The sequence below is a fragment of the Camelus bactrianus genome, chromosome 8 (assembly GCF_048773025.1).
Source record: "Camelus bactrianus isolate YW-2024 breed Bactrian camel chromosome 8, ASM4877302v1, whole genome shotgun sequence".
NCBI lineage: Eukaryota > Metazoa > Chordata > Mammalia > Artiodactyla > Camelidae > Camelus > Camelus bactrianus.
In genome coordinates this window covers 61,331,567-61,357,974 of record NC_133546.1, presented here as the reverse complement: position 1 = coordinate 61,357,974, position 26,408 = coordinate 61,331,567, and the positions used below count along the sequence as shown (strand labels likewise).

The window sequence follows — 26,408 nt, the reverse complement described above, 5'->3', positions numbered from 1 at the left end:
CTCCCCTAAACAGTATATGAAGTTTTTTTCTAACACTAAATATTATTTCTCTTTTAATGCTAGCTGAGATTTTTGCTGCCCTGAGAGTTGGAAAATACTAAGTATTTTAGTGCAACAGGTTTACCATTTCAGTTCTTTTCTAGATGGGAAGCAATTTTATTTTGATAAGCAAAAGACTATTCCTGAAATGTGATTACAGCAATACATTTAAAAAGTATACTGGGTAAATGTATGTGAAACATATGAAGTGTTCTATATTTTTTTTGAACACCTGGCATAAAGATCCATATTAAAACAAAAATCATGTCACATTTTTGAAATGATTTTTCTGCTTTACAAAAGGATTTAGCATAGTATATCTGTAACAAACAGATTGTCCTAAATGGCTTTAAATGTTTTATTCATTTCTAAATTTTCTGATACTGAAAATTTTGCTCGTTTTTCAAAGCAATACAGAATAGATACCGGTAATGTATAAATAAATTGTCCCTGTATAGGTAATGATATTGGTAATCTAATCCCTACTTTATCTGCCTTGGATTATTAAAATAATTCTTGTTCATTGATAGCTATATTTAACCTGTATTTCACTTTAATAATTTTGGTTCAGCCATTCATCAGTTTAAATATTGTTTCACTTTCTCGTCTTATTTTTTTCGAGTGGGCCATCTAGTGGCAAATCAGGGAAATGAAAGCTGTCAAGTGCACAGTAAAAATTGTAGGTAGTCATACCTATAAAAAGTAAGGTTTTCCATATTGAATATAACATTTCAGTTGGTATCTTGTGTATATAAGTATGAATAAATATATAGAGGCTATCTTACATACATACAAATACATATTTTTAATTTTTAAGTATAAGCTAATGTAGGTAATATCATTGAGAAAATAAATTTCTTTCCTTATATATAATGTATACATTTTGCATCATTTGAGCATTCAGCAGGAAGAATGGCTTAGGTTTTAGAAGAATAAAAAAATTTACTTCATTCAAAATAAATCAGACTTTCAAGATACAGGAATTTTTGTTAAACCTGAAAGTATAAAAACCAATATTTAGCAATGAAGAGCCTCAGTATGCTTGTGCATGTAAAATTCTGGAAAGAGCCTAGACTTTGAAGCTGGACCTGGGTTGAAATCTTGATTCTGCTAGTTAAGCATGTAAACTTTGAGTAAATAACCTCTCTGAGCCTCATCTCTAAGAAGAAGTAGTAGTATTTACCAGGCAAGCTATTGTGCTGATTAGCAATGCTATTTCTGAAGAATCTGGCACAAATAAATGAATAGTAGCTGCTATTATTGTTATTATTAACATCTTAAGGAAAAGTAAACAAAACAAAACTCAGGTTTATTTCCTAACATTTGTCTGCATGGGTGTGGCAGGATAATTGTTAAAAGTTAACATAACTTTTAGTAAAAAATAATGGGATTAAATGGAAAGAGTATGTAGGACTTTGATGTCCATCAGATATCATTTGATTTGTGGTCCTACCACATAACTTTCATAACTTGGGTGAATTACATAATTTCTTTGAACCCCACATTCCTTATGTATAAAATGTTAGGCATAAATCTACCTAGTAAAAAAAAAGGGTTAAATGGTAATTATATTTATAACATCTGAAATGCATTTAACTTATTGCACATACTTGAAAATATTAATTGTATAAATATGTATTTTTCAACCTTTTTTTGGTTTTGTTTACATGGGATCACTTAAAGATTTGTAAAAAAAAAAAAAGAGGCAGGCAGAGAAGTAATGGAGAGAGCATTGTGCTAGACTAAGGTTTCAGTCTTTTATTCTGCCACTAACTTCATACTTCCTTTTAAGAAACCATTGTTAAACACATAGACTCAGAATTGGGTTTTTTGTGTGTGTGTGTGTGTCTTGGTGTTTTCTAGCTCAATTTAATGTATAAAATGGAACCTCTGAATCTATCTGCATGCAGTCTTTATCCTCAATACAAAAGATCAACTTCAGGATTACCTGTATCCCCATTTAGACATTTGTTTAATCATAAAGATACTACATTTTACACACACACACACACACACACACACACACACACACACAGTTTTCCTATACTCAAAAATTAATGAGGAGACATAGAAGATCAATAAGGAGGGGCATAGTTACCTCTGTGGTACATGAGTGCCGATGGTCTGTATTGGTCTTCAGTTCTTTTTGCCTTTTGTCATTACCATGTTGGAATTAATCTTTCTGATTCTGTAGAACATCAGTGATCTGTGATTGCATGCTGTTTGTCACATCCTTGTCATATAGCAAATGCTTGTAGAGATTATAGGTAAATTGTTTTATGTAGTAAATCATTGTAATGAGATAGTAAATTTTAATTTTTTTAAAAATTAGCAATAGATATAAGTGCATAATTAAGTAAAGCAAGTTGCCTTCATCTAGGTTATACTTATGCATGCATGACTGTTGACAGGCTTTGAGATGGAATGAATTTATATGAAAAGAAAAATAATGGAGATTTATAGAAAACTGAGGTGAGCTTCATTATAAGTGTTATAACTACATAAAATATTTTATATTATACCTTTTTCCCTCAGATGAATAGACAGTATTAGTCTATTTCCAGTAGACCTTTCTATATCTTTTTGCTGATTCTGATGCTTTTTAATAAACATAAAGGGGAAAAATACAAGTACTGCAGCTTTTCTTTCTCAGTAACTGATTTAATGAGTAAAACTTGCTTATAATTAGTATTAGTTATTTACATATAAACGAGTACTTGTAAAGGTCTTGAAAATAGTTCTCTGATTTGAAGAAAGATAATTTCTTTAAACTGTAGCCCAGTAATGACAAATTATGAATTCATAGTGTATGAGTTAATCAGATTTACTGATGAAATTGACCTGTAAATGTCTAATAAAAAATTTAAAGTATATTACTGTATAGTCTAATATACAACCATTTTATGGCATATTTCTATACCCTTTCTCTAGATTTCAGAAGTTGATTGCAAAGATGCCCTAGAAATGATCTGTAACTTAGAATCTGAGGGTGATGAGAAAAGTGCTCTTGTTTTATGTACTGCATTTTTATCACGTCAGCTTCAACAAGGAGATATGTACTGTGCTTGGTGAGTTGATTTTCTTTTGTAAAATTAGATTACAAAATAAGAAATGTTTATTAGATAAGATTACAAGATAGGTTGTGAGAATTCAGATAGCTTTCAGAACATTTAAAAAAAATCTTTGTAGTCTTATCAAGACAAAGAACTTATTTTCAGATATTACATACTCTGCAAACTGGTTATCAAGTAGTTCATATTATAACTTTAAAAACTTTTTATATTAAAGACCACACAACTCCTAGGTATACCAGTAATGATCAATAATGATCAGGAAATTTTTATTGTTGGAAGATGAAAGGCTTATTTTTTTCTAATGCTTCAATAAACATTTTTTTTCAGATATTTAAGCAACCTGTGATTTAATGTGTGTATTTTTCCCCTGCATATTGCGTACTTTTTACTGTATAACTAGATGCTAGTTATTTATGTATAGAAATAAAGTTTACTTACCATCTATGTATGAGATATCATTCTACTTCACTAACTTCTTTAATATACTTTTCTTTATATGGTACATTTCCTAGTGGGCAGACCTGTTATAATCCTTTGGGAGAATAATAACAGAGATACTGACTTTAGTTAACTCAAAAAAACTTAAGATCAGCTGTCTTAAATTAGTGTTAGCTAAAACTAACAATTCATCTGGTTAGTCAACAGCATTATTAGTCTTTAGTTGTTATTATGGAAAAACAAAAGAAAATTTAGTTTACAACATTCTGACGTTTAAGAATATATGCCAAGCGACACATGGCTTACAAAGGAATATAGAACTAAGTAAATGATTGTATAATCAAAAAGAGTAAAGTTCATAGTTACAAAAGTTTTTTGAACAACTGAGCTTTGTTATGAAGGAAAAGTTGTACATGCAATACAGAAAGAATTGATAGATATAAAAGGCAGGTAGATTCTGAAGGGAGAATAAATAACATTTATTGAGGGCAAGTAGATTTTCTATATAATAAGTATCAGTGATTACAAAGATATTAATGTGTTATATGGGTTTAAAAAAGACATAAAAGTCTGGATTTCATATGAAAAACAAATGCATTGTATTTTAAGCCCTTAGTAGAAGGAGCAAAATACAAGTTTATGCTTAAGAAATACTGTTCAAGACAAGCAGTTGAGAATGCATGCCTGCACACTGAGGGCCAGTTGGGGGCAAGAAGGGACAGGGCAGAAGTTGAGTTGAGACAGGAAGATCAGCTAGAAAGCTAGTAAATAGTCCAGCTGGGAAGTTATGAAGGCTTCCTGTGGATGTCGGATGGGGTGGGGGATTGTTGACGATAATAGTCTTGATCAAAAACAGAGGCTGATAGACAGGTTTAGTGATAATGATACATTAAATTAGAAAGATGGTGGACTAGAAGGGATGTTAATCATCTTTTTCATATATTAAGTTTCAGGTCTCAAAAAAGATCAAAGTGAGGAAGTCTTATAAAGAACTAGAGAGGTGAAAGTGGTCAAGACTGGAGAGACAGATTTTGAGGTCCTTAATATGTAGGTTAAAATTCAGTAAATGAGCAGATTATGCAAGTAGATGGTGGAAAGGGCAGCTTTTCTAGGAGTGGAAACTAAGGAGAATACTTGGGGGAGAGGTTGGAGCAGGGAAGAAGATTTTTGTGAAAGTGAACTATGGAGGAAAGAAGAGAAAAAAGGATGATAAGTCAAAGGGAGGAAAATTAATCGCTTTAGTAGGATTATTTTCTATAGAAAATACAGCATAATTGCATTTGAAATAAATTTCAATATCTTTTTTGAAATTTCTTTTGTTTCACTGCTGTGGCACATACTAGTTACTTCTGGGTTCTGTGTCATCATTGATTCTTAATAATAATAAATTTTAAATGTAATTGGCCAGTTAAATTGGTCAATTTTAAATTTAAGTTAGAAGATAACAGAAGTTTCCATTTGTGTAACTTGTTTAAATGTCAGGTGCTTTCCTCGTGAAAGATAGCGAGGGCTTCTCCATCTAAGACTGAAAACTCATAATCAATAAAACGATAAATTATATCCTGATTTTATTTAGTAAGTGTCTAGAAAATTGAGGGTTTTTTCTTTTGAGCCTAATTCCACGTATACAATTAAAGTCTAAAACCAGTTTTAATTTCAAATATAGTGAAGACTGACATAGTTCATGATTTTCCATTACGTCTCCAACTTATTTTTTGCTTTTTTTTTTTTTTTTTTTTTTTTTTTTAGGGAACTCACTCTTTTTTGGAGTAAATTACAGCAAAGAGTAGAACCATCTATACAAGTGTACCTAGAAAGATGTCGTCAACTTTCTTTGTTAACCAAGACAGTGTATCACATTTTCTTCTTGATTAAAGTTATTAACTCAGAGGTAAGAAAGATCAAGGTATCTTAGTTTCAAATATATAAATTATCTCTAATAAAAATCTTTAACTTTATTATTTTGCCACCTCTTCCAGTGAGTTTTGTTTATTCATTTAGTGCTTTGAACATTTTCTTATTAGTCCTTTGAGACACTTGGTACGGAGAAACTTACAGGTACAAATGAGAGCCTGGGGCTTGCTCTTAGCCCGAAGAAAAGTAATATACATCATTTTTCTATTTAAGCATTCCACAAGTTTTACTCTTAGATGTTACACTGTTTTGATAATTTGGCTCTAGAAATTTAGAAAGTGTAAAGAGGAATATAGAGATGGTTTCCTTTGCTAGCAGTCCTGGCAGGATTACATTATCGAAAACTCCTTCTGCAAAACACCCAGAAATACTTGATAAAATGAAACAAACTTTTTTTTTTTTTAATGTGTAGCAGCTGAGATTGCAAGAATATTGGGGAAATCCCTAGGCTCAGAATGAAGAGGAACCTAAAAGCTGGAGCAGAAATCTTGAGCTGATGCTGGGGCTCTCCTAACCTGGTGGGGATTAGGGTATGTTACTACTTGCAGTGACTTGGGGGTTTAAGTTTTAATATCCACACAGGGGGTAGGAGATAAAATCTTAGGCCCTCACAAATTGGGGAGTTAGAACTAAGCTCTGTGTCCCCCCACACCCTTTCTCCCCACCAGTGTGTGAGGTACTATAATTTCACTGAAAAGTAGACTAGAAAAATGTTACTCTGTAGCACAGATGGATGATAGGAAACCATGTGCAAGTCAGACTGGACTGTGGGTCAGAGGAGGAAAATGTTTTCCCTAGGAAATTGTAACCATCGGTCTGTCCTCACACAGATTTGGCGGTCCACATTTACCCTATCTATATATCCAGGAATTCCCATGCTAAGTGTCAGGAAGGAAGAAATTTTCCTCTCCCTTTCCTTAGGTCTCCTGGCTGGTCTAAGAATTAAATTGACATGGAACAGATTAACAGGAGAAAATTAAGCAAAAGTTTGATAACATGTATACATGGGTGAGACCTAGGGAAACTGAGTAACTTGCCAAGATGACCAAACCCTCGCCTTAAATTTGGGGGTAGTGCTTTGGGACTTCTAAGAAGGGGAAGGCAGTTCACATGGAGATGGGAAAGCAAATGTTTATTGGGCAATACAGAGACAATGGGGCACAGTTGACTGATCTCCAAGCCCTGTGGCGTTCCGCCTGCCTCCCACCCCCCATATTCTTTGCAGAGAACTCTGGTAATAACTCTTTTCCAGGAACAGGCCCTTTAACTAAATCCTTTTAGGCAGTTAAGGAGGGGCTGGATGTAACAAGGTAAATTTCCTTAGTCTTCTGTTTCTTTAAAATAATCAGCCTAAAATAATAAAATAACCCTCATGCCAAAGAGACACATTTTGGGGTAGCAAATTTTACTCCATTATGGAGGTAAGTCATATTTAAGAGGGTAAGGATGGAGTCCTGGACTGGTAATACCTGGGATGCCTGGCAGGAGTAAATACAGAACTGCTTAGAAGAGACAGACACTCAATACAGGATTCTCAGATAATTCCTGCTTAAGTAGAGTTCACCATCAAATCAGTTTAAAAATCATGGAACAGTCTGCCATGAGGGAATTTTAGCAGAGAGAAATAACAATAGGATTAAACATGCAAGCATTAAAAACTCTAAATTACGTATATTTAAAGACATAAATAAATTAGCCATCAAGATTTATTAGACATGTGAAAAAAATCTGATGTGAATGAATTTCAGTAGACAGAAAGAATTGTTTGCCTAATACTTTTAATACAATTATGGATAAATCTGTAAAATACATATATTTAAAGACATGGAGTGTTAAAGTATGAGAAAGGAAAGTCCTACAACATGATGAAGCCGATTTTAAAAAGAGTCAGAAGAACTTTTAGGAATACAAAAACATAGTCTTTGAAATGAAAACAGTTGATAGATGGGTTAAACAGTAGACAAGACACAACTGGAAAGGGAAGTGATGAACAGAGATTGGGTATGTGTTCCCTTATTTACTAACAAAATTAGAATCCGAGTTTTATCAAATTATTTTTTTGTAGTAACCCTTGTAAGAATGCACTTGGTTTTCACTTTAAATTGCAAAGAAGACACTTTCCAAAGGTGCTACCATTGCATAGAATGGGATGCCACATACTTTTTAGGAATCCTTGGAAACCTGAATGTAGCATGATAAGAAGTATTTTTAAACTAATTTATCATTTCTTTTTGAAAGGAGGGGCTAAAAGATACTCTTATCCTTTTTTAAAAGTATCCTTTAAGATCTGTGGTTGATCAGCAAATCTTACATGTATCTTTATTTTTTCCTCCTGAAGTAATTTCTCTTCATTTTTCAGGAATAAAGAACAGGAATGAATCCTTCTGCTTTCCAGTTTTTCTCTGTCAACCATGTTAACTCATCCTGTTCTTTGATTTTATGTGTTGTAGTACTGCGGTTAAAAAATAAACTGAACAGTAAATTTCTTAGGAAATTACTATGTATTTTAAAATACATAGTATTTTATAGGTTGTGCCACTAGTTGATACCTAACTTAAAGAAAGCAGCATGGCAAAATAGATGGAGCTTGGAACTAGAAGTCAGACGAACTGAATGTAAATCTTGGCTTGCTGTTGACCACCTGGTAACCTTAACCACTTTGGATTTCATTTCTTAATCAGATGAATTGAGGAGGTTAGGTAAAAATGATTCTCTTCCCTCAGCCTTACACCCCACTCACAAGGAGACCTTGTTGGAGAGGGGGGAGAATCTTGGACAAGTGGTACACTGTTCATTATGGTAGCGATTAGCCTCTTGTGGCTATTGAAGTAGAATATAGAACCTTCTTCTTCAAGTACAGTAGCCACATTTTAGGTGCTCCTATGTGACAAATGACTGCCAGTTTGTACAACCCAGATAAAGGGCATTTTCATCATCACAGACAGTTCTGCTCGAGTAGTGCTTTTCTGGAGAGACTTTGGGTTCAAAAGTAAAGCATATGAGAAAGCACATAAAGCATGAATAGCTTGAGGAAGTTTGGCCAGGGGAGTAGACTTACTGACAAAGATAATGTGCAACATGGAATTGCTCTGCCCCCAAAATCTTGTTTCCCATTGAATAAGATTTTTCCCTTTGTTTTTTACTTTCTGAAATCTGATCAAACAGATTTTATCTTAAAACTGGAATGATAGATTATTATTGTTTTAGGACTGAATGAAACCTTTAGGTTATGTTGTCGTGGCTGTGTTTTGGTGTGTCTCCTCATTTTTACATGATGAAATTTAGCCTCAAGGTTAATGATTTGGATTAACTGGTGCGCCTCCTCTTGGTTCCCCAAAACTCCAGTTGTTGTTGAAAATTATTGCCCAGCTACTCACATATTAACTTAAAATAGTTGTTTCCTCCTTAAACTCTAATTGAGATCTGTAAAGGAAATGAAACAGATAGCTTGATTCATCTTTTTATTCATGCTTCTTGCTAGACTTCTGACGTTAAAGAGGAGAAGAAAATAGCCCTGCCTTTAAGGATTTCATAATCTGTCAATGGAGACACACTAACAGCTGCAGTGTAATATGGGTCTTTCTGTTATAGTGGAACATCAAGACTCCTGTGAGGACACATTGCTTAATACAGTGTTGATATAAAGTAGATACTGAATGAATAAAAGAAGTGGGCCGTCTAACCCATTTGTCTGTTTTGACTCTAAAATAGTGATGGCCAAACAAACCAGGAACGAGAGAGTGTTCCTAGTAACAGAAAAAGCATGAAAAGTGGTGTAAAGAAAAAACTGTGTTCTCTATTCCCTACTTACTGAATACTTCTGGTCACCAAATCTGTGGGGGATTTTTTTCCACACCAAGCAATCCTCTGATTCTCCAGATACCAGCTGGGTGTCCTCAGTTTAATTCAGTCCTGACACTGTTTACCTGGAGAGAGCACAGATTCCATAGGTTAAGGGCTCAGTCCTGCAAGACTGTCATTCTCCCCCAACTTCAGCTACCAACCTCAAGTCCAGATTGTCACTGGTGCTTCTGACTAACTGGCTCTAAATCAGAGGTTTCCATGACTTTCTCCCCAGATTCAGTTAGTTTACTAGAGTGGCTCACAGAACTCCAGAAAATAGTTTATCTACTAGATTACTGTTTATTATAGGAGAATACAACTCAGGAAGAGCCGGATGGAAGAGATGCATAGGGCGAGGTATGGGGGAAGGGGTGAGCTGCCCTTCCCAATTGCTGCTTGTTCACAAACCTGGGAGTTCCCTGAACCCAGTTCCTAGGTTTTTATGGAGGCTTCATTGGCCATTGGTGGTAGATTTAGCCTCCACCGTCTCTCCCATCCTTGGAAGTAGGGCTGTGGGACTGAAAGTTGCAACCCCCTCTGATCACAGGTTGGTTCCACTGGCAGCCAGCCCCCATCTTGTGGTTATCTAGGAGTTTTACAAAAATCCTCCCATTAACAAATTCCAGTGTGATTGAAAAGGCCCTTCCTGTGAATAACCAGAAAAAAAGCCAAACCGAAACAAAACAGAAACCCCACTCATTTCACTTTTGAGGCCGGAGCTATTTCAGAAGCTGGAAACAAATCATGCCCTTATAACTGTTAGCACTTAAGGAAATTACAAAGGTTGTAGGAGCTATGCTGGTAACTGTGGGTAAAGAGCAAAATACGTATTTTTTATCCGTGTATTACAGTGTCACAAGTGGTACCAAGATGAATGAGAGAAGGGCATACTTAAGGGAAGTACAGTTAGCCAGGTTGCCTGGAATATAGGCTGTTGGGTGTCGAGAAGGTAGAAGATGAAGCTAGACCAGGTGAGGCACAGGTCAGATTGTGAGCACCCTTTTGTATTCCACACTAAGAAGTTTAATTCTGAAAGACACAGATAACAACTTAAGATTTTTTTTTCAGTTTTATTGGGTAGAATTGTTACAATTTGACTGCACATATACAATATATTGCATGTAGATACATATACACAATATACTGCACATATTTTTAAATTTACTTATATGTACTGTTAATTGTTTCTAAGAAGTTTAGAGCTTTAGCTTTTTAATAGTTATCGAAGGAATAAAGGCAACCACAAAATAAGAATTAATTTAAAAAGATACATACACCCCGCTATTAATAGCAATACCCTGTTATTAATAGCAGCAGTATTTATAATGGCCAAGATATGGAAGCATCCTAAGTGCACATCAATAGGTGGATGGATGAAGAAGATGCAGCATATATATGTAACGGAATACAAGTCACCCATAAGAAAGAAGGGTATTTTGCCATTTGTGGCCCTTCATTCACTTTTTTTTTCCACTTCAGAAACCAGAATTTTGTAACTGGCATAAACATTTCCCTTGCATCAAAAACAACAAAATACCTGGAAATAAACTTAACCAAAGAGATTACCTATACTCTGAAAACTATAAAACATTGTTGAAGGAAATTGAAGATGATACAAAGAAATGGAAAGATGTCTTGTGCTCTTGGATTGGAAGAATCAGTGTTATCAAAAATGGCCATACTACCCAAAGCAATCTACAGATCCAATGCAAGCCCTGTCAAAGTACTCATGACATTCTTTACAGAACTAGAACAAACAATTCTGAAATTTATATAGAACCATAAAAGGCCCCGAAGTGCCAATCTTTTGTATGTCCTTTTTTTTTCTTTTCTCTTTCTTCTTTTGTTCTCTTTTCTTACGATTTGATGACTAGAGAAGTTCCTTTAACATTTGTTGTAAAACTGGTTTACTGGTGCTGAATTCTTTCAGCTTTTGTTTATCTGTGAAGTTTTTGATTTCTCCATCAAATCCAAACGAGAACCTTGCTGGATAGAGTGTTCTTTTTTTTTTTTTTAACATTTTTTTATTGAATAACAGTCGTTTTACAATGTTCTGTCAAATTCCAGTGTAGAGCACAATTTTTCAGTTATACATGAACATATATATATTCATTGTCACATTCTCCTTCGGTGTGAGCCACCACAAGATCCTGTATACGCTTCCCTGTGCTACACAGTACAATCCCATCCATCTGTTCTGCATTTTAAAATCCCAGTCTGTCCCTTCCTACCCCCTGCCCTCTTGGCAACCACAAGTTTGTATTCTGTGTCTATGAGTCTGTTTCTGTTTTGTATTTATGTTTTGTTTTGGGGTTTGTTTTTTTTCAGATTCCTCCTATAAGCGATCTCATATGGTATTTTTCTTTCTCTTCCTGGCTTCACTTAGAATGACATTCTCCAGGAACATCCATGTTGCTGCAAATGGTGTTACATTGTCGTTTTTATGGCTGAATAGTATTCTGTTGTATAAATATACCATATCTTCTTTATCCAGTCATCTGTTGATGGACATTACGGCTGTTTCCATGTCTTGGCTTTTGTAAATAGTGCTGCTATGAACATTGAGGTGCAGGTGTCATTTTGAAGTAGGGTTCATTCTGGATATATGCCCAGGAGCGGGATTCCTGGGTCATATGGTAAGTCTATTCCTAGTCTTTTGAGGAATCTCCACACTGTTTTCCACAGTGGCTGTACCAAACTGCATTCCCACTAGCAGTGTAGGAGGGTTCTCTTTTCTCCACAGCCTCTCCAGCATTTGTCATTTGTGGACTTTTGAATGATGGCCATTCTGACTGGTGTGAGATGATACCTCATTGTAGTTTTGATTTGCATTTCTCTGATAATTAGTGTATTGAGCATTTTTTCATGTGCCTATTGATCATTTGTATTTCTTCCTTGGAGAATTGCTTGTTTAGGTCTTCTGCCCATTTTTTGATTGGGCTGTTTGTTTTTTTCTTATTAAACCATATAAGCTGCTTATGTATTCTGGAGATTAAGCCTGTGTCGGTTTCATTTGCAAAAATTTTTCCCATTCCATAGGTTGTCGTTTTGTTTTACTTATGGTTTCCTTTGCTGTGCAGAAGCTTGTAAGTTTCATTAGGTCCCATTTGTTTATTCTTGCTTTTGTTTCTATTGCTTGGGTAGGCTGCCCTAGGAGAACATTTTTGAGATGTATGTCAGATAATGTTTTGCCTATGTTTTCTTCTAGGAGGTTTATTGTATCTTGTCTTATGTTGAAGTCTTTGATCCATTTTGAGTGTATTTTTGTGTATGGTGTAAGGGAGTGTTCTAGCTTCATTGATTTACGTGCTGCTGTCCAGTTTTCCCAACACCACTTGCTGAAGAGACTGTCTTTATTCCATTGTATATTCTTGCCTCCTTTGTTAAAGATTAGTTAACCAAAAGTTTGTGGGTTCATTTCTGGGCTCTCTATTCTGTTCCATTGGTCTATATGTCTGTTTTTGTACCAATACCATGCTGTCTTGATGACTGTAGCTCTGTAGTATTGTCTGAAGTCTGGGAGAGTTATTCCTCCAGCCTCTTTCTTTTTCTTCAGTAATGCTTTGGCAATTCTAGGTCTTTTGTGGTTGCATACAAATTTTATTATGATTTGTTCTAGTTCTGTGAACGGTTTGGGTATTCTTTGTATTTTCCAACTTTTTGCTAAAAACTTCACTCTGTGCATCTATACTCCTCTTGAGTTCTCTGAACATCTTCACCATCATTATTTTAAACTCTTCCTCAGATAAATTGCCCATCTCCTCATCACTTATTTCTTCTTCTGGGAATTTATCTTGTGCCTTTGCCTGGGAGATACTCCTCTGCTGCTTCATATTGTCTATCTTTCTATTTGTATTTTTAGGTAGGTTAGTTTTGTTTCTTGACCTTGGTGAGGTGGTCCTCTGTGGGAGACATCCTGTGCATCCCAGCAGCACACTCCTCTCTTGTCACCCAAGGGCTAGGGTCCAGCTGGTTCCAGTGTAGAGTGTGGACTGTATGGAATCCTTCCACAGGCTTTGGGATTTTTGTTTTATTTCTGGTATCTGCCCCTGGTGGATGAGGCTGGGCCAGAGGCTTATGCAGGTTTCCTGGAAGTAGGAGCCAGTGCCTGCCCACTGCTGGCTGGAGCTGGGTCCTGGACCTCTGGTGGGTAGAGCTGTGTCTAGAGGCCTTTGTGGCTTAGGAAGTCTGCTTTTGGGTGGGGCTAGGTTTTGGTGCTAAAGGTCAAATCAAGATGTCAGCCTCCAGGAAAGCTCATGTTGATGAACACTCCCGGAATGTCTGCCACCATCTTTTATGTCCCCTGGGTGAGCTGCAGCAGCCCCTCACTTTCCCAGGAGACCTTCCAAAACCAGCAGGCAGTCCTTGCCCAGGTTCCTATGAAATCACTGCCTCTGCCCTTGGACTTGGCGCATGTGAGATTCTGTGTATGTTCCCAAGAGAATGAAGTCTCTCTTTCCCCAATCCTGTGGGACTCCTGGAGCCAAGCACTTCTGGTCTTCTAATGTCCTGGAGTCTCCTCCTCCTCCCAGTGCTGAAACCCTGGGCTGGGGAACCCGACGTGGGGCCCAGAACTCTCGCTTCTGTGGGAGGGCCTCTACGACCCAGTTATTCCTTGGCTTGTGGGCTGCCCACCCTGGGGATACGGGGCCCAATTATATTGAGAGCACATCCTTCCTACTGTCTAGCTGTGGTTCCCTCTTTATGTTTCCAGTTGAAGGAGATTTTTTTTTTTTTTTTTTGCTAGGTTCCAGTCTTTTTGATGGCTGTTGAGCAGTCAGTTGTGGTTTCATTGTAATCGCGAGGAAAGGCAAGCTCATGGTCCCGTCACTCTGCCATCCTAATGGGAAATCTGACTGTTTAAGAATTTTAAAGCAGGGTGAGCCAGGATGCTATGGGTGGATAGGGAAGGGCTGAATGGGATGTTTATGGGGAACTAACATCAGCATTTAAGCCTTGGGTAGCTTTGGACCAAGGATACTAGGCAGCCAGGGAAAAGGAACAGAAAAGGTGGGTGCCAGTGTCAGAAAGGGGATGAGTCTTTTCCTCCTCTGAATTGACATCACTTCAGTTTCTTTCCTGTGACTCATAAATTCAGGCTGGTGCTACCAGTATTTTTATTAACTGATGTTATTAAGTAGATTTTTATGGGTTAATTACTTGTTTAATCACGTTGTATTTATGGGACATTGTGAATTCAAACTCAACTCTAGAACACACTTGTTATATAACCAGTTCATGACTTGAGTATTACCTGCAACTTAATTTTCAATCACACACACACACAGAAGGATTGAAAACTCAGAAGAATAAAAATTTTGATACAATTTGTTTTGTTGGCCTTATTTGTTAAGATTACAAATTTATTTACAACATTAAGATGTTCTCAAACAAATATATTCAAAGCTGTTTGTCTTTAATGAGTTGAAATGAACCCTTGAATCCAGTAGCAGGCTGTATTAGAAATGTCGGTTGAGTTCCTCTCAAATAATTTTAGTTGCATTTTTTAAGCAGTAAGTAGAATTTTTGAATCAGCTTTTGTCATTTCTGGAGAAAGGGCTCAACATTCATAAGACAGAAAATAGTTACAGTACCTTCCTCATGGCAGGTATCCTTCATCCACAAATCCTTTGTTTCCCGAGTCTTTTCTTGGTCATTTCTTTCTCCAGCATTTCCTAAATTTTCTAAATAATTACAGACTTTTTCAGAGTTCTTGCCCTCTACATACTCACCAGTCCTTCTGACATGGGCCTTCGTTGTTACTTTCAATCATCTTTACAGTTGACTTGGCCTTTAATTCCTCTAAGACTTCCTTCTTCAAACACTCTTCTCTCTAATACACAACTTCACTCACTGTTCACTCATCTTTTTCTTACAAATTGTAACAGAGGAGTGGCCTATTTGTCCACTATTATTAGTAAACCCTGAGGCATATAACAGACACTCAGATATTTTACTGTAAAATCTTTGTGGCTCACGTCTATCTCAAAATAGTATAAAGTAACTGTGCAAGTTTATGTGAACTCTTTCCAAGTTGTCTTTTCTTCTCTGTCACTTTTCAGTGGGTCTCATATCAATTATTCTTGTCTGTTTGCTTATTGGTCTTCGTGCCCTTGCTTTTCCTAAAATCAAGACCAGTTCAGTATCTCAATCTCCTTACTTCAGTCTCCTTTTGACCCACAAATGTAAACTTCCTTTTCAGTAAAGTATTTAATTTCCTTCTTAACCTGTAAAAATACAGAGCCTATCGGCTTTTTTAGACTTCTTTTCTTTCTTGCCTTTCAATCTTACATCACACAGATTCCATTCTCATGAATGTGGCCACATCTTGTGGCTGGCTTATTTCTCATATATTTGTTCCCTTTTAGCCTTTTAAAACCCATTGTTATCTCTTCATTACATGTATCTTTCAAATGACGCTTACCTTTACTACTGCTATCTTATAATATTACTTCAAGATGCTAATTCAGAAGGAAAAAAGCCTATTGTGTCTACTGCCACTCCTAATTCTTAAGATGGTCCAGCCGTGAGGTAGGTGATTCGGCATTCGGTTTTATAACAGAACTAGAATCCCTAGTATCAAGGATCAAATAACTTTATTCTCTTAAAAGTGAAAATCTCCTTTCGTTATTACTTAGGAAAGATGGAAACAAATCTGTTTTGTAATTAGGCTAAGAGAGTTTTGTTTCAGAAGGATTACAAATACAAACTTAGGAAATGAAATTTGTGATAAAGTTAATGACATTTATTGATCACTTACTATATGCCAGACATGATATTAAACTATACCACCTACTTTAGGTACATAATACCCATTAATGCTCACAGTAGTTTTATGAAGTTTAGGTGTTGTTTTGATCTCTGTAATGGGATATGAAAGGTCTGAGAAGTTAAATTTAACTTCCAAGTTGGCCTAGCTATTAGATCATTTTATACTTATCTTAGCTCCCAGTGCTGAGGCTTTTTCTGCTATTCTGTGCAGTTCATTTCACACACACCCACCCAGGCTGAGCTGCAGTGCTTTAGAAGGGGTATCTTCATACACTGGCTATTGCAAAATTTGAGAAAAACAAACCTCAGTTTTAAAATTAGTAATTCACAAGTATTCTGTAAACTGTATTGATTAGTATAAATTAACATTTCTTACTTGCTTTTTCACAGACTGAAGGGGCTGGACTTGCCACTTGTATAGAACTGTGCGTAAAAGCACTCCGCCTGGAATCTACAGAAAATACTGAAGTGAAAATATCTATTTGCAAGACCATTTCGTGCTTGTTGCCTGAAGATCTGGAAGTTAAACGTGCTTGTCAACTGAGTGAATTTCTTATTGAGCCTACAGTAGATGCATATTACGCTGTGGAAATGTTGTATAACCAGCCAGACCAGAAATATGATGAAGAGAATCTTCCGATACCAAATTCTCTACGCTGTGAGCTCTTACTTGTATTGAAAACTCAGTGGCCCTTTGATCCAGAATTCTGGGATTGGAAAACCTTAAAACGACAGTGTCTTGCACTGATGGGGGAAGAAGCATCCATTGTGTCTTCAATAGATGAACTAAATGACAGCGAAGTTTATGAGAAAGTAGCAGACTACCAGGAAGAGAGTAAAGAAACTTCTGTGAATGGCCTTTCTGGTGGAATTGGTACTAATTCTGGCCTTCTTAGGGACATTTGTGATGAAAAGCAGAAGAAGAGAGAGATAAAACAATTAAGAGAGAGGGGATTTATATCTGCCAGGTTTCGAAACTGGCAAGCCTACATGCAGTATTGTGTGCTATGTGACAAAGAATTCCTTGGTCATCGAATAGTTCGGCATGCTCAAAAACATTACAAAGATGGGGTTTACAGTTGCCCCATTTGTGCAAAGAACTTCAGTTCTAAAGAAACTTTTGTCCCTCATGTCACATTGCACGTTAAACAATCTAGTAAAGAGAGACTAGCAGCTATGAAGCCATTAAGAAGGTTGGGAAGGCCTCCTAAGATCACAACTACCATCGAGAATCAGAAGACTAATGCTGTGGCCAAGCAGGAGCAGCGGCCTATCAAAAAGAATAGTCTCTATTCAACAGACTTCATAGTGTTTAATGACAATGATGGTTCAGATGATGAAAATGAGGACAAAGATAAATCTTATGAGCCAGAGGTGATCCCAGTCCAGAAACCAGTACCTGTTAATGAATTCAATTGCCCTGTAACTTTTTGTAAAAAGGGCTTTAAGTACTTTAAAAATTTAATTGCTCATGTAAAAGGACATAAGGATAATGAAGATGCCAAGCGCTTTCTTGAAATGCAAAGCAAGAAAGTTATCTGCCAGTACTGTAGACGGCATTTTGTAAGTGTTACTCATCTCAATGATCACTTACAAATGCACTGTGGCAGTAAGCCATATATCTGTATACAAATGAAATGTAAGGCCGGTTTTAATAGTTATGCGGAGCTCTTAACCCACCGAAAGGAACATCAAGTCTTTAGAGCAAGGTGCATGTTTCCTAAATGTGGCAGAATTTTTTCAGAAGCTTATTTACTGTATGATCATGAAGCACAGCATTATAATACCTATACTTGTAAGATCACAGGTTGTGGTAAGGTTTATCGTTCTCAGAGTGAGCTTGAAAAGCATCTGGATGACCACAGTATTCCCGAAAAAGTGCTGCCTCCTGAAGACCAACTTAATTCATCTGGAGATCCTATTCAGCCTCCCAGAGTGAGTCAGAGCATTGAAGGGAACACTGAGAAAGAAAGATCTATGCTTCCTTCAGGAAATAATGTTGACAACACTTTACCAGAAGATAGAAGTGATGCTTGGGATAAAAGCAAGGCAGAGTCTCCTGTGACCAAACAAGAACAGACTTCTGCCTCGGAGCTCAGGCAGGCTGACGGACTGTTGCCAAATGGTTTGGAAAACCCTGCTGCTACTTCTCTGCTTCAGGCCAGCGAAGTAGCCGTGTCCATCAAGGTGTCCCTCAATCAGGGGATTGAGGGTAACTTTGGAAAGCAAGAAAACTCAGCTGTGGAAGGCACTGGTGACTCACTGGTCACAAACTTACATACACCAGTTGGAGATACGTGTAATGATTTGTGTCATACAGGTTTCCAAGAAGGAAAAGAACAGGATTGTTTTAACGAAGCCCAGATTACTCAGAATCCTTTGGTAGATTCAGAAACCCTCAAAATAGATGACCTTACTCCACAAAACTTGGAAAGACAAGTGAACAACCTGATGACCTTTTCTGTGCAAAACCAGGCAGGATTTCAAAACAGTTTACCAACTTCCAAGTTTGACTGTGGAGCTAGTGTTAAACCATCACCCAATCTGTATAATTTACCTCTGAAGACATTAGAAAGTATCACATTTATTCCACCACAGCCCAACCTAAGTAATTCTTTAGGAACTCCATCAGTGCCTCCAAAAGCGCCAGTTCAGAAATTCAGCTGCCAGGTTGAGGGATGTACTCGAACCTATAATTCTTCACAGAGCATTGGGAAACACATGAAGACTGCACACCCCGACCAGTATGCGGCATTTAAAATGCAGCGCAAAAGCAAAAAGGGGCAGAAATCTAACAACTTAAATACACCAAATAATGGAAAGTTTGTTTATTTTTTGCCATCACAGATGAGCAACTCTAATAATGCATTTTTCACACCACAGACCAAAGCCAATGGGACTCCTACGTGTTCTAACCAGTTGCAGCATGTCTCACCTTCCATTTTTCCAGCTCATTTAACAAGTGTGTCAGCTCCACTATTGCCCTCTGTGGAAAGTGTCATAAGTCCAAATATACCTACTCAGGATAAGAATGAGCAAAGTGGTGGTATGTTATGTCCCCAGATGGAAAATCTGTCTAATACTGCCTTGCCAGCACAAATGGAAGATCTCACCAAAACAGTTTTGCCTTTGAATATTGACAGCGGCTCAGATCCTTTCCTTCCTTTACCTGCAGAAAGTAGCTCAATGTCTCTCTTCCCTTCACCAGCAGATAGTGGGACTAATTCTGCTTTTTCCCAACTGGAAAATAGTACAAATCATTTTTCCTCACAGATTGAAGGAAACACTAATTCCTCCTTTCTAAAGGGAGGTAATGGTGAAAATGCAGTTTTTCCCTCACAAGTCAGTGTTGCAAATGACTTCAGTAGCACTAGTGCCCAACAGTCTGCACCAGAAAAAGTTAAAAAAGACCGTGGGCGAGGCCCAAATGGGAAGGAAAGAAAACCCAAGCACAACAAAAGGGCTAAGTGGCCAGCAATTATCAGAGATGGGAAATTTATCTGTAGCAGGTGTTACAGGGCTTTTACCAATCCCAGATCTCTGGGCGGACACTTGTCTAAGCGATCTTACTGTAAACCACTGGATGGAGCAGAAATTGCTCAAGAACTTCTGCAGAATAATGGACAGCCTTCTCTCCTTGCTAGCATGATTCTCTCCACAAATGCAGTAAACCTGCAGCAGCCGCAGCAGCCTGCTACCTTCAGTCCAGAGGCATGCTTCAAAGATCCATCATTCCTGCAACTTCTTGCTGCTGAAAGTCGCTCAGCAACATTTTTACCAAATACATTTCCTCGGACTGGTGTGACTAACTTTAGTACAAGTGTTAGTCAGGAAGGAAGTGAAATTATTAAGCAGGCTTTGGAAACTGCTGGCATTCCCAGTACGTTTGAGGGTGCCGAAATGCTCTCTCTCCCAGCAGGTTGTGTCTCAGATGCAGCACAAGTGACTGCAACAGTGATGCCAAGTCCACCTGTGCCAGCCCTGCTACAGACCGTGTGCCACCCAGCACCCCTGCTGACAGACCAGAATAGGACCCCAGACCCCAAAGCCCCCTCCATTGAAGAATGCAGCAGTTTGCCTGTTTTTCCAACAAATGACTTACTACTGAAGACTGTTGAAAATGGTTTGTGCTCTGGTTCGTTCCCTAATTCTAGTGGGCCATCACAAAATTTTACCGGTAACAGCTCACGTGTTTCAGTTATAAGTGGTCCTCAGAACACACGGTCTACTCATTTAAATAAAAAGGGAAACAGTGCTTCTAAGAGAAGAAAGAAAGTTGCTCCTCCACTAATTGCACCTAATGCTTCCCAAAACTTGGTCACAAGTGACTTATCGACAATGGGACTTATAGCAAAGAGTATTGAGATACCAACTACTAACCTTCATTCAAATGTAATTCCCAATTGTGAACCTCAGGGTTTGGTGGAAAATCTAACACAGAAATTAAATAATGTTGACAATCAGTTGTTTATGACTGATGTGAAAGGAAACTTTAAGACCAATCTTGAGTCCCATACAGTGTTAGCTCCCTTACCATTAAAAACTGAAAATGGTGATTCCCAAATGATGGCTTTGAATTCATGCACAACTTCAATAAATTCTGATTTACAGATTTCTGAAGACAATGTTATACAAAACTTTGAAAAAACTCTTGAAATTATTAAAAGTGCTATGAATTCTCAAATACTTGAGGTAAAAAGTGGATCTCAGGGTGTTGGTGAAACATCGCAGAATGCTCAGATAAATTATAACATTCAGCTTCCTTCACTAAACACTGTTCAAAATAACAAATTACCTGATGCTTCTCAGTTTTCCTCTTTCATAGGTGTCATGCCGACAAAAAGTAACATTCCTCAGTCTCAAGTACTACATAAGGAAGATCAAATACAGGAGATTTTAGAAGGCTTACAGAAACTGAAATTAGAAAATGACCTATCCACTCCAATATCCCAGTGTGTACTGATAAACCCGTCAGTGACCCTGACTCCCACTCCTGTTAAATCGGTTCCAAATGTCACAGTTGTTCAGCCAGTTTCTGAAATGATAAGCAACATTCAGTTTAGTGACAGAGTTAATAAACCCTTTGTGTGTCAAAACCAAGGCTGTAATTACAGTGCTATGACAAAGGATGCACTATTCAAGCACTATGGTAAGATTCATCAGTACACTCCAGAGATGATTCTTGAAATTAAGAAGACTCAGTTGAAATTTGCTCCGTTTAAATGTGTGGTACCTACATGTACAAAAACATTTACAAGAAATTCTAATCTGCGGGCACACTGTCAGTTGGTACACCATTTTACAACAGAAGAAATGGTAAAACTAAAAATAAAAAGGCCTTATGGAAGAAAATCTCAGACTGAAAATTCGTCAGCCTCACGAATTCCTCAAGTAAAAAGACAGCTAACTGTCACAGAGGAAAATAAAAGGGAATTCCAGCCTGCTTTAGAATTGGGAGTGATGAAGGAAAACGCCCTCAGTAATACAGCAGTGATCCCAGAAAAACAACTTACAGAAAAAAAAAGTCCTGAGAAAACAGAAGGCTCTTCACAGCTGGTTGCAGTTACTTCAGAACAGTGTAATACAAATTCTCTCATAAACATTCAAACCAAAGGACGGAAAGTTAGGAGACATAAAAAAGAAAAGGAGGAGAAAAAACGCAAGAAGCCAGTTTCTCAGTGTCCCGAGTTTCCAACAAGATACAGCCCCTACAGACCGTATCGATGTGTCCACCAGGGTTGCTTTGCCGCCTTTACCATACAGCAAAACTTAATTCTGCATTACCAGGCCGTGCACAAGTCAGATCTGCCTGCGTTTTCTGCAGAGGTTGAAGAGGAAAGCGAAGCTGGTAAAGAAAGTGAAGAAATTGAAACTAAGCCAACTGTGAAGGAATTTCGATGTCAGGTGAGTGACTGTTCTCGAATTTTCCAAGCAATTACTGGCCTCATACAGCACTACATGAAACTTCATGAAATGTCTCCTGAGGAAATTGAAAGTATGACCGCTTCTGTGGATGTTGGGAAATTTCCATGTGATCAGTCAGAGTGTAAATCTTCGTTTACCACGTATTTGAATTATGTTGTCCATCTTGAGGCAGACCATGGAATTGGGGTGAAGGGAAATAAAACTGAAGAAGATGGCATATACAAGTGTGACTGTGAAGGCTGTGACCGAGTATATGCGACTCGGTCTAATCTCCTCCGACACATTTTTAATAAGCATAATGACAAACATAAAGCTCATTTGATTCGGCCAAGAAGATTAACGCCTGGTCAGGAAAATATATCAAGCAAGGCAAACCAAGAAAAGACGAAGTCTAAACATCGGGGGACAAAATACAGATCTGGAAAGGAAGGGATCAAAATGCCTAAGACTAAACGAAAGAAGAAAAATAATTTGGAAAACAAGACTGCAAAGATTGTACAGATTGAAGAAAATAAGCCTTATTCTCTGAAACGGGGAAAGCACGTATACTCTATAAAGGCTCGGAACGATGCCTTATCTGAGTGTACAAGCAGGTTTGTAACCCAGTATCCTTGTATGATAAAGGGGTGTACATCAGTTGTTACAAGTGAAAGCAATATAATTAGACATTATAAATGCCATAAATTATCTAAGGCATTTACATCACAACACCGCAATCTTCTCATTGTCTTCAAACGGTGTTGCAACTCACAACTAAAGGAAACCTCTGAGCAAGAAGTTGAAAAGAGTGATGTGAAAGATTCTGACACGGGTTTATCAGAGAGCAATGATAACTCAAGGACAACTACAGTTCCTCAGAAGGAAATTGAAAAAAATGAAAAAGATGAAATGGATGAGCTAACAGAATTATTTATTACCAAATTAATAAATGAAGACAACACAAGTGTGGAGACCCAAGCTCAGACCTCTTCAAATGTAAGTAATGATTTCCAGGAAAGTAACCCCTGCCCGTCAGAAAAACAAAAAGCAGGTAATTTGAAGAGAGTTAATAAAGAAAAAAATACCTCCCAAAATAAAAAAAGGAAAGTTGAAAAAGTTGAACCAGCATCGGCAGTTGAGCTAAGTAGTGTGCATAAAGAGGAAGAAACTGCGGTTGCAATTCAAACCACTGAGGATCATCCTGCATCTTTTGACTGGAGCTCATTTAAACCAATGGGATTCGAAGTATCGTTTCTGAAGTTTCTTGAGGAGTCTGCAGTGAAGCAGAAGAAAAATAGTGACAAAGACCATCCAAATAGTGGGAATAAAAAAGGGTCCCATTCAAATTCAAGAAAAAATATTGACAAGACTGCTGTGACTGGTGGAAATCACATATGTTCTTGTAAAGAAAGTGAAACCTTTGTACAGTTTGCCAATCCATCACAGCTTCAGTGCAGTGATAATGTAAAAATTGTTTTAGACAAGACTCTAAAAGATTGCACTGAGCTTGTCTTAAAGCAACTTCAGGAAATGAAACCTACCGTCAGTCTGAAAAAACTTGAAGTACATTCAAATGACCCAGATGTGTCTGTTCTGAAAGAAATCAGTATGGGTAAAGCCACGGGGAGAGGGCAGTACTGATGACTAATGTACTATAAATACATTAATTATAGTTTTATTTTAAATAGGAAGCCATCAAGCATGCTAGAATTGTGAAACTCTTTCATTTTTTGTTGTTGCTGACATGAATTAACCTGGCCAAAAAAAGAAAAGGAAAAAAAAAAAACATGACATTTGTCATGTAAAACTTTTTTTTTTCATCCCTATGGGACTTGAGGAACAGAATCAATACTTTAGTACTGTAAATAGCTGAGCTAAACCTCAAATTTCTATCAACCAGTTGCCCTTTCCATGAACTAGGCTGAACTATCTGTGTGATTGACATGTCTCACCAGGTCACTGCTCATGTATAACAGTACTACTCTTTGTAGATACCTTTTTTGTATATATTTATTATTGTAAATCATTTGCTGCCACCAGCGGTGTGTAAGTCTAAACTATTAAATGACACATTTATATTTCGAATTTTAATTTTTAACTAAGTGATCAAGTTTTTAAAACTTCTTTTATTGATTTAAATTAAGAATTTTTTGAACTAAAACTAGAAACTCTGCCATAGTTCATTGTTTTTTTTACATAAGACATTTATTTACAAGATGATCTCAAAAAAAATTAATTTTCACAAAGTAGGCACATTATATCAACACTCTGCTCTGCTTTGTAAATTTACCCTCCAGGATTTTTGGGTGGTACTCGTGAAATTAAAGCAGATTCTTTAGCAGTTTCCTATAGCTACAGTTTTTTCTCAATGCTTCTAATTGGATATAGTTACTATGATTCCATGAAATATAATGGAAATGTGAATAAAGAATTTACTACATCAAAGATTTTAAACATTTGGTATTAAAAAAAAATCCTTTGTGAATGTGATAGAAACTAGTAGTGTGGAGCAGTGTAAATATTTGAGGTGGTGATTTGTGAAGTAGCCCAGTATTGCCTTAAATAAAATCACATTTCATTTCTTGTTTTATACATGTGATCTTATAAAGGTTTTTTTTTTTTCATTTTCTGAGATTTATAGATTGGTGTATAGCTTTAAACTGTATAAACTTTTGTGGAAAGATTTTTTTAAACATTTTTATAAATCTTAAAATTGGTATCATCAAAGTGAGCCCATCTTGTGTTTATAAAATGCAAGAGTCCTTAAACATTTATAATTACATAGATGAAACACTTTCTATAAGGAAGTTGGATGTTTTGATTTTACTGTTTATAGATGTTAGATTGTACAGATTTGTCTGTATTTTCCTGCCATATCTAATGATACTTTTTTCATTAGATTGGTCTTCCAGAGCAGTATTAGTTGTTATAATTATTTTGGTTATTCAGTATATAGTTAGCTCTTATAGTTTAGCTTTATTCACCATATTTATACTGTGGATTTATGGCCAGAGATAGAAGTTATTTCAGGAGCATTTATGACCTTCGTTTGGTTTGAAGTCCAACTAAAATCAGTACTGGAAACAAAAGAAAACATTCTTTAGATTTACTTTTGTTTCTGTTTGCCATAAATAGTAGCATTGATTTTTGACTTTGTGTTTGTTATAAACCAGTTGCGTTCACAATATTATTAGCTTGATACATTGATGATATTGTGATATGAAAATGTGTATATGCCCTGTACAACATCAGACTTGCAGGAAAAATGAAGCACTTAACAGTAACTGAAATTGCTGGTACTCTGAATAAATAAGCATGGTCAAGGAGTGAATTATTTTCTTTTGGAAAATATTTTTTTAAGTTTTATTATTAAAGTATTATAGTTTTATTTTTAGGGCCAAATGGGTTATATTGAATAGTTGGTTTCACCTCCTTAAGGTTTATTACCAATATGCATAAAACTTGACACATTAAAATCCCTACCCTTTGGTAAGCCCACTGTTATTTATTAAAATAAAAGTTCTTATGGGTGATGAATACATGGTTCTTTTCCTAAATTAATAATAACTCTGAGTCATTTTAATATTAAATTTTTGTTAATGACAATGTTTTCGTACAGTTTTCTTAGAAGTTGACCTAGCTCTTAAAGATAGGCATCTGGCAAACTGCCCTATATAGTGCAGTAGCAAGTAGGTTTATTTCTGATAAACGTAGTGATGGACCTGTTAAGTGAAAATGCCATTGTAGTGTATTGGGGCTTTTTTTTTCTCATTAGCTTTATTGACCACTAGACATTTCTGCAGTTGTTCCCCTGCATGTCAGGGGAAAAGCTTTGCCAACATTGATTTAAATTTTTTATATTCCAATTACTGTATGCCAAAAGTAATTACGGAATAGTGGGCTTTTTTGCATGGAACAGAAATCAAATTATGGTATAAAATAAATAATGAATTTATAGAACAGCATGTTGGTAACATTTGATACGGAATGTAATGCCGAAGTATTAAAAAAAAAGGATCAAAAAGTATATTTTTTTCATGGTATACTTTTCCTCAGTCTGTTGTCTTTTGGATATTTTCTTCCTACAGCATAAATTTGCCTAAGGTTTCATCTTTAAGAAATGGATTTTTTCCCCCTTCTTCTAAACCCAAAGAATTTGAGTCTTACAGATCAGAACATGTTATTCAAAATACATTATTGTGTTAAGTGAAATGCAAGTTTGGGAAATTTTCAGAAATTCAGCATAATTAAATTATTATTTTAACCTCCCAGAGGTAGAGTTTTAACAAAGCAAATTTTGATCATCAGGTAAGCTCACACAGTTGCTGTAGCTGTTAAGATAAAAGTATGTAGATATTACAGCTAGAGACATCAAGGGGGGAATGCTTTATTTTTCAGGGAAAAGAAGGTGGGTGGTTATGAGTG

General features: G+C 36.6%; 1 protein-coding gene across 5 annotated transcripts in view; it reads left to right on the top strand.

The window, feature by feature from the left end:
• The window catches only part of ZNF292 (zinc finger protein 292), an 89,529-nt gene extending 63,519 nt beyond the window's left edge, over positions 1–26,010 (top strand). For 3 of the 5 annotated variants that reach the window (XM_074368655.1, XM_074368656.1, XM_074368657.1), the window contains 3 exons: positions 2,971–3,107; positions 5,301–5,442; positions 16,470–26,010. In XM_074368655.1, coding sequence (XP_074224756.1) covers positions 2,971–3,107; positions 5,301–5,442; positions 16,470–23,624 — 7,434 coding nt within the window. In that variant the 3' untranslated portion in view covers positions 23,625–26,010. Of the gene's footprint in view, positions 1–2,450; positions 2,512–2,970; positions 3,108–5,300; positions 5,443–16,469 lie in introns of all 5 variants that reach the window. The other 2 variants (XM_045512162.2, XM_074368658.1) reach the window with 2 other exon arrangements.
• The last annotated feature ends 398 nt before the right edge of the window (positions 26,011–26,408 follow it).